Source organism: Triticum urartu, chromosome 7 (genome assembly GCF_003073215.2).
Source record: "Triticum urartu cultivar G1812 chromosome 7, Tu2.1, whole genome shotgun sequence".
Taxonomy (NCBI): domain Eukaryota; kingdom Viridiplantae; phylum Streptophyta; class Magnoliopsida; order Poales; family Poaceae; genus Triticum; species Triticum urartu.
The window spans coordinates 540,245,017-540,253,663 of record NC_053028.1 but is presented as its reverse complement, the minus strand read 5'-3'; the positions used below and the strand labels follow the sequence as shown (position 1 = coordinate 540,253,663).

The 8,647-nt window shown below is 49.7% G+C and overlaps 1 protein-coding gene across 1 annotated transcript; it reads left to right on the top strand.

Moving 5' to 3' along the window:
• Positions 1 to 754: 754 nt before the first annotated feature.
• LOC125524790 (probable glutathione S-transferase BZ2) lies at positions 755 to 1,734 on the top strand. Its single transcript, XM_048689819.1, has one exon. It carries the CDS (start codon positions 782 to 784, stop codon positions 1,508 to 1,510), a length of 729 nt encoding a protein of 242 aa, XP_048545776.1. The 5' UTR covers positions 755 to 781; the 3' UTR covers positions 1,511 to 1,734.
• Positions 1,735 to 8,647: the final 6,913 nt, after the last annotated feature.

The window sequence follows — 8,647 nt, the reverse complement described above, 5'->3', positions numbered from 1 at the left end:
ATAACAATATGAAAGTTATTGTCCTTGTTTTGCCTCCAATAGCCCCATCAATGGTGAACTTAGACTTTTACATATGTAGCACTAAAGGTGCATCATGTTGTGTCTGTGGTTTTCTCAATTTTTTTACACAAACCAACCTAATAGGCGGTCCTACTGGAAAAAAATGAAATTGCTTTTCTATAGCACTAAAGTTGCCTCCATCGTATCCAAAGTTGTCTCAAAAAAAAGTTCGACGAAACCTATCTATATGAGATCTAGTTTTGAAAAACACGTCGCGAGAAAGCCAACTGTGAAAACAAAATTGAATTTCTACACTTAAATCAGAAGTTACAATTTTTTAAACTTTTTGAATCCCTAAATAAATGCACGCGAGGACATGATTTCTTTTTTAGTGAACTGCGTCCGTCCGCGTCAACTGTTTTTTTTTTCATATTTGGATGAGCGCTAATTCCTACTCGTGGGCGCTCGGGCGCCCGCTAGCCATGTCCAAAAAGAACTTTATAAAATTTAACTTAGGCCACAGCTAATACAGAGAATAAATAAAAATGACGAAGTGACACGAGAGGAGTGGAAGAGGAGCGAGGGGCACCTACACAGCTACACGCGCGCGTACTGGTATTAGCTCGCACCTAACTCCAATTAGCTCGCACCAACTCGCGGCCCGGCCAAGCACGCCGCGTGACACACCCAACAGTCAACGGATCGCTGACCCTCACGCCGCGGCGGCGCGGCCCCCTTATATTCTCTGGCTAGCAGCCACAGAGGCCACATCCATCGACCCATGGCGCTGGCGGAAGGCGACGACAAGGCGGAGGCGGGGGTGCGCGTGCTGGGCGGGCGGATGAGCCCGTTCACAATGCGGGCGCGCATGGCGCTGGAGCTGCGCGGGGTCGCGTACGAGCTGCTGGAGGAGAGCTTCGAGCCCCGCAAGAGCGACCGCCTCCTCGCCGCCAACCCCGTCTACAAGAAGATCCCCGTCCTGCTACTCCCCGACGGCCGCGCGGTCTGCGAGTCCGGCGTCATCGCGCAGTACGTCGACGATGCCTGGCCCGCCGCCTCCGCCGCGCCCCTGCTGCCCGAGGACCCCTACCAGCGCGCGATGCACCGCTTCTGGACCGCGTTCGTCGACGACAGGTTCTGGCCGGCGCTGGACGGCGCCTCCCTGGCGCCCACCCCGGAGGCCCGCGCCGAGGCCGCCGCCGAGGCCCGTGCCGCGCTGCGGCACCTCGAGGAGGCCTTCGCCGCGCTCAGCAACGGCGGGGCTTTCTTCTCCGGCGCGGCGCCGGGGCTCCTCGACATCGCGCTCGGTTGCTTCCTGCCGGCGCTCAGGGCCTGCGAGCGCCTCAGCGGCGCCCTCCTGCTGGACGAGGCCGCCACGCCGCTCCTCAAGAAGTGGAGCGAGAGGTTCGCCGGCATCCACGCAGTCGAGGCGCTCCTGCCGGAGACCGACGAGGTTGTCGGCTTCACAAGGTTCTTGCAGGCCAAGTTCGGCGTCGCGGGCGCAAATTAAGAGTCGTCGCCGCCAAGTATCCTAAGTGCATATGTATGTTTTTCTCTTTTTCTTAGAAGCATAATACAAACGCACACGCTGCACTAGGCGTATGCATATGTATGTTGGTTATGTGTCATGTTATTTTCTTGTGATTAAGATTTATGTACCTGAATCAACATGTGGTTGAATTGTTAGAGGAACTGTGGTATCCCAGCGCACCAGGGGTGCTCGCATTTATTTCAGGATTATTCCACCGAGCTTGGAGCACCACGAATACTCTCTTCATATCCTTCCTAGCACCTTCTCGCGCTTGTGCAAAGAGATAGTATTTCCTACCACGAGGATCCGATATAGTCTTCACAAACGCCACCCATTGAGGATAGATACCATCGGCAAGGTAGTACCACATATTGTAGTTGTGCCGTTGACGGTGTAGTTACACGGCAGAGCTTCCCCCATCACAAAGTCTCTTGAACAAGTCCTTCGATGTCACTGCTTCAAGTATGATGATGACTTCTTTGGTGTGACCTTAATATTGCCTACGCAAATCTTTTAAGCAATTCTTACATTGCCAGTGCATGCAGTCAACTGAATCGAGCATACCTGGGAATCCTCTTCATGCTTCAATTGCCAACAATTTTTCTGTGTCCTCCGTAGTTGGTTCTCTTGGGTACTCTGATTCAAACACCTTCACCATGGAGCATGCAAATTCCATCCTGGTCTTCAAGCATGTGCTCTCTCTCTCTCTCCAATTGCCAACAATTTTTCTGTGTCCTCCGTAGTTGGTTCTCTTGGGTACTCTGGTTCAAACACCTTCACCACGGAGCGTGCAAATTCCATCCTGGTCTTCAAGCATGTGCTCTCTCTCTCTCTCATTGTAACGCCCCGGATACAACTTTTCATATTCGTAACTCCGACCCTTGCCTTTTCCGGAGATGCGATATGAGTTTCCCTTCGTGGTTGGGTTTTTTTTTCGTTTTGCATTTTGTTCACGTCATGCATTTCATATCATGTCGTCATGTGCATTGCATTTGTATACGTGTTCGTCTCATGCATCCGAGCATTTTCCCCGTTGTCCGTTTTGCAATCCGACACTCCTACGTCCTACGGCGCCCCCTTTTGTCTCTTTTCGTAAGCGGGTGTTAAACTTTCTCAGAATGGACCTAGATTTGCCAAGCGGCCTTGGTACACCACCGGTAGACCGCCTATCAAGTTTCGTGCCATTTGTAGTCTGTTTGATACTCCAACGGTTAACCGGGAAACCGTAAAGGCCTCATGTGTGTTACAGCCCAACACCCCTCTAAAGTGGCCCAATAACCCTTCCAAACCCCCTTCATCCTCTTGGCCATTCGATCACGATCGCGTGGCCGAAAACCGCACTCCATTTGGACACTCCTAGCTCCCTCTACCTACATAAACACCTCCCCTCTGAAATTCGCGGTCCAAAACCCTAGCTTCTTCCTCCTTCCGCCGACGGACATGTCCACCCCACCGCCGGACATGTCCGCATCGCCCTCGCAGCGAATCCGGAGCCGCCACCTGTCCATCGCCGCTGTCCCCGCGCCGCCGGCCCGCGGAGCCAATCGCGGGCCCGCACGAGCCTAAACCGCCGCCGCCGAAGCCCGGATCGGCCCCCACGCTCCGCCGCCCGGGCCTCACCTGCGTCGCCGCCTCGCCGTCGGCCGCCGCCTGTGCGCTCGCCACCTTGCGCCGGGCCTCGCTGTAACACCCCGTATGTAACTTGCCATATTTGTATTCCAACTCTTGCTGTTTCCGGCACTAACTTATGTTATTTCCTCTTTGTTGGGTTTTTGCCTTCGTGTGCTATTGTCTTTGTCATGCACCTTATATCATGTCATCATGTGCATCGCATTTGCATACGTGTTTGTCTCATGCATCCGAGCATTTTCCCCGTTGTCCGTTTTGCATTTCGGCGCTCCTATGTCCTCCGGCGTCCCTTTCTACCTCTTTTCGTATGCGGGTGTTAAACGTTTTCGGATTGGACCGAGACTTGTCATGCGGCCTTGGTTTACTATCGATAGACCATCTGTCAAGTTTCGTGCCATTTGGACTTCGTTGGATACTCCAACGGTTAACCGAGGGACCGAGAAGGCCTCGTGTGTGTTGCAGTCCAACACCCCTCCAAAGTGGCCCAAAACCCACTTAAATCTCCTCCATCATCTAGATCGTTCAATCACTATCGCGTGGCTGAAAACCGTGCTCAATTTGGAGCCTACTATCCCCTACCTATAAAAAGGCCTTCTCCCCCGAAATTTCGGGTCATTCCCAACCCTAGACCTAGTCCTCTTCCCCTCTGCGCGGCCGGACACGTCCGCCGCCGCCGGACAAAGCCGCCGCCACCCCCGCGCCCAATCAGGGAGTGACACATCATCCCGCCTACCCGCCGCCGCCCAAGGCCCGCGAAGCCCGCTTCGGGCCCCCGCGGCCCATCGCCCGCGCGTCGCCCTCCCCGTGCCTGGCCGCAGCGCCCCGCCGCCCGCTCCCTCCTCTGCTCCGGTCAGCATCGGCCGGCACCGCCGCACGCCATCGCCGGACGCCGCGCCCTCAACTCCGGCACCGCGCCCGCGGTCGCCATCGCCACCTCGCCGCCCGGCGCTCCGGCGAGCTCCTCCGCCGGCCTCCTTCTTCCGGCGACCACTCCTTCCTCTCCCCCGAGGTCCGGCACCGTCCCTGGTGAACAGTGACTCCGGCTGGCGAACCTCGGGTCGCGAGATGCTACAGTAACCGATCCAGATCTGGATCTCGGGTTGACTTTTGACCTAATTTTCCAGTATTTTTTGCATATTTCAACGCATCATAACTCATCAACCATGGTTCCATTTTGGGCGTGTAGCATATCGCAATGTTCATCTCGACGAGTACTTCATTTCATCTCATTGCATCATGTTCATTTGAGCTCATCTTGATGCCCTAAATGCTGTTGGAAGAGTGCTAGTTTTTGTTAGTTCCAGATTCATATCAGTAATTGGACATTTGTCATTTTTGCCATGATTATTGTGTGCCTCTTCTGAACTTGAGCTCTACATGTGTTTTGAAGTATGCCATGCCATCTTTACAGGGGTGTATGCCATGTATTTTTGTGATCTCTGTGGTGACTAGCACATGCATGCAAAGTAGCCCTCTCAATGTTGCTGATTTCAGGGACTTAGAAATATTCTAAGTCATTGCTCTGCTAATATTTTATGCCATGTGTTCTTGTTGCTAACGAGTGATCTATGCCTCTTTTGAGCATGATCAGTAAGGATGTTTTGTAGATATTGTGGTGCTCTATCCATCCATGTCTTTGTTTTCAATTATGGAGCACCCTAGCTTGAGTCAATCTAGCTCTACTTTTGCTATAAAATGTTCCTGGCAGAATGTTTACATGTTAAGCATTTTTGCCGAGCTTGTTGTAGTTGATCCATGCATGCTATGTTGTTGTTCTTGCCATGTTTAGCTTCTAAGCCATGTCTACTTGCTGGGTGTATGCTTAGTTTGTCATGCAATGCTTTTTGGTGAGTGCATCGAGCTCGTAAACATGCCTACTTGATATTTGTTTTGCCATGTTCCAGTTTTCTACTAAGTCTGAATCTGTTAACGATAATTGCTATGTTCACATGGTTGCCATTGTATTTTATGATCCCTTTTGGCTTATGGTCAGTAAGGGACTTTTGTTTTATGCTTTGAGTAGCTTCATGCCATGCCTTGCTTTGCCATGATATGTTCCTGTAGCATGTCGTTACCTTACTCTAAACATTGCTTCCTGATGTTAAATTCCTGACTTGGTATTATTTTCACTAAGTCTGTAACCTGATATCTTTTGCACTTTTGCCATGCTTGTTTGAACCTGCTAATGAGTGAATTAGCCGTAGCTCAGTGTTCATCTTTTGTCAAGCATCTTGAGTGGATCCCTTTCATGTATTTTGTTGTTATGTTAGAGTGCTGTAGCATGTTGTTCTTGATGCATATAGATGGCCTCGTGCTGTTAATCGTAGATCGGTGCCATATTTGTTTTGCTTGCCATTTGCAAACCGTGCATCCGATTCCGGTGATCTTTATATCGATTCCGACCGAAATCAACTCGTCTTTCCAGTGTCACTCTTGGTTTTCTAAGTTGAGGCCAGGTTCAATCATTCCTTTCCGAATAATGCATATGCATCGCATACCGCATCCCGCATCTCATGACATGTTTTGCATCATGTTGTTTGTGCATTGCACGTGGTTGATTGTGTCTCCCTTTGCTTGTTGTTATTGCTTGGGTAGAGCCGGGAGACGAGTACGTGATCGAGGAGCCCGTTGAGTACGTTTACGAGGATCAAGCTAACGTCAACTCGGAGAACTTTGCAGGCAAGATGACCATACCCTCGAAATCACTTCTATCTTTGCTTGCTAGATGCTCGCTCTATTGCTATGCCTATGCTACGATACCTACCACTTGCTTATCCTGCCTCCCATATTGCCATGTCAAACCTCTAACCCACCTTGTCCTAGCAAACCGTTGTTTGGCTATGTTACCGCTTTGCTCAGCCCCTCTTATAGCGTTGGTAGTTGCAGGTGAAGATTGGAGTTTGTTCCTTGTTGGAACATGTTCATTGTTGGGATATCATTATTATATCTTGTCTATTTTTAACACACCTATATACTTGGTAAAGGGTGGAAGGCTCGACCTTATGCCTGGTGTTTTGTTCCACTCTTGTCGCTCTAGTTTTTGTCATACCGGTGTTATGTTCCTTGATTTTGCGTTCCTTACACGGTTGGGTTATAATGGGAACCCCTTGACAGTTCACCTTGAATAAAACTCCTCCAGCAAGGCCCAACCTTGGTTTTACAATTCGCCACCTAGCCTTTTTCCCTTGGGTTTCGCGGACTCAAGGGTCATCTTTATTTTAAACCCCCGGGCCAGTGCTTCTCTAAGTGTTGGTCCAACCCAGAGCACCGTGCAGGGACGTCCCTTGGCAACTTGGGTTACGTTGGCTTCCGTACGCTTAGCTTATCCGATGTGCCCTGAGAACGAGATATGTGCAGCTCCTATCGGGATTTGTCGGCACAGCGGGTGGTCTTGCTGGACTTGTTTTACCATTGTCGAGATGTCTTGTAACCGGGATTCCGAGTCTGATTGGATTGTCTTGGGAGAAGGAATATCCTTCGTTGGCCATGAGAACTTGTGATGGGCTAAGTTGGGACACCCCTGCAGGGATTTGAACTTTCGAAAGCCGTGCCCGCGGTTATGGACGGATGGGAATTTGTTAATGTCCGGTTGTAGATAACCTTAAACTTAGCTTAATTAAAATAAATCAACTGAGTGTGTGGCCGTGATGGTCTCTTTTCGGCGGAGTCCGGGAAGAGAACACGGTCTCGTGTTATGCTTGAATGTAGGTTGTTCTAGGATCTCTTCTTGATCATAGTTCTTTGACCATGCCTTTGCCTTCTCTTCTCGCTCTCTTTGCGTATGTTAGCCACCATACATGCTAGTCGCTTGCTGCAGCTCCACACATACCTTTTACCCTTCCTATAAGCTTAAATAGTCTTGATCACGAGGGTGTGAGATTGCAGAGTCCCCGTGACTCACAGATTACTTCCGAACCCAGATGCAGGGACCGATGATACCGCTCCAGGTGATTCGACTGAGCTCAAGTGGGAGTTCGATGAGGACTCAGGACGATACTACGTTTCCTTTCCAGACGATCAGTAGTGGTGCCCAGTTGGGGCGATCGGGGACTTTGTCGCATTTGGGGTTGTTCTTTATTTTGGTTCCGTAGTCGGGCCTTGAGTGTATCTGGATGAATGTAATGATATTTATGCTATTGTGTGATGTGGCGAGTGTAAGCCAACTATGTACTCCTTTTCCTTATTCATTACATGGGTTGTTGTGAAGATTACCTCACTTGCGACATTGCTTACAATGCGGTTATGCCTCTAAGTCGTGCTTCGACATGTGGGAGATATAGCCGCATCGTGGGCGTTACAAGTTGGTAATCAGAGCCTTCCCCGACTTTAGGAGCCCCCTACTTGATCGAATCACTGGGGTTGTTGAGTCTAGAAAAATGTTTTGAGTCATTTAGGATTATATATATCGGAGAGTAGGATTCTTTTACACCTCAGTCCCTTCGTCGCTCTGGTGAGGCATCCTGACATAGAGATTTGACTCTTCTCTTCTCAAATTTCACTAAAAAAAATTAGGATCACGCGGGTATCTTGGAATCGTTCCGATGGCTTTGTGACGAGAACATTGTTCTTGGTGCCTCCTGACATTTAGGGGTTGTGGCAGTGTCCCGGGGAGTTGAGCTCCGAGGTGTTGTCATCACAATTTTATCGTTGCAATTCTGGAATACCTGAGTTTCACCGACATCGAAAATCTCCTTTATGCAGTTATTGGTGAGATAACCTCGACGCCACCCAGTACTGGGGCGGGAGTTCGGGAGTATTGCCATAACTCGTATAACGGATGCTTTTCGAAGGTTGAGGTAAATGACTTTCGAAGGTTTCTTGGTTATGTGTTGAAGGATGGATACATCTGGATGTAGGATTTGCTAGCTTTGGGTGAGATATTATGCTTCCCCTGTATCCCCAACACCTGATTGCATAACCGGGAAAATTTCGGGAGTTTCATAGGTGGGAATTCATGTAGCTCTAGTATTTCTTCCGCGGATATTTGGTTTGTGATTGGGTAATCCTCACCAAGTATTTGTTCTTGTCCGTACCTTGTTGTTTTATTCTTCTACCTCTATCTAAGTGGCTTCTCAATTTATGGAAGTGTGACCATTTCAATTGGAATGCATTCGTTCATTTTGTTCGGATGTTAAGACTATATGTTGCAATTTCGATCCATTTGATTCAGCTTGAATATATGTCTGTCAAGATGCTAACGGATGTCACCCTCTTCAGGATGGCTCCTCCAACGCGCTCGAATCATGAACCGCCGCCACCACCTCCACCTTCGGAGGCATGGCAAGCTGTGATGGCCGCTATCAATGCCAACACGTAGCTGACCATGCAACTATTGCAAGAGCGCAACCAAGGGAATCAAGGCCATGGCAATAATCAGAATCAGTTTGCTACACTCAACTAGTTCCTTGCTAACCAGCCAAAGACCTTCAGCAACTGTGTCGAAGCAACAGACGCTGATGATTGGCTCGTGGATATCTGCAAGCATTT

Coding starts and splice junctions, on each gene's coding strand:
- LOC125524790 (XM_048689819.1), top strand. CDS start 782: ATGGCGCTGGCGGAAGGCGACGACAAGGCGGAGGCGGGGGTGCGCGTG.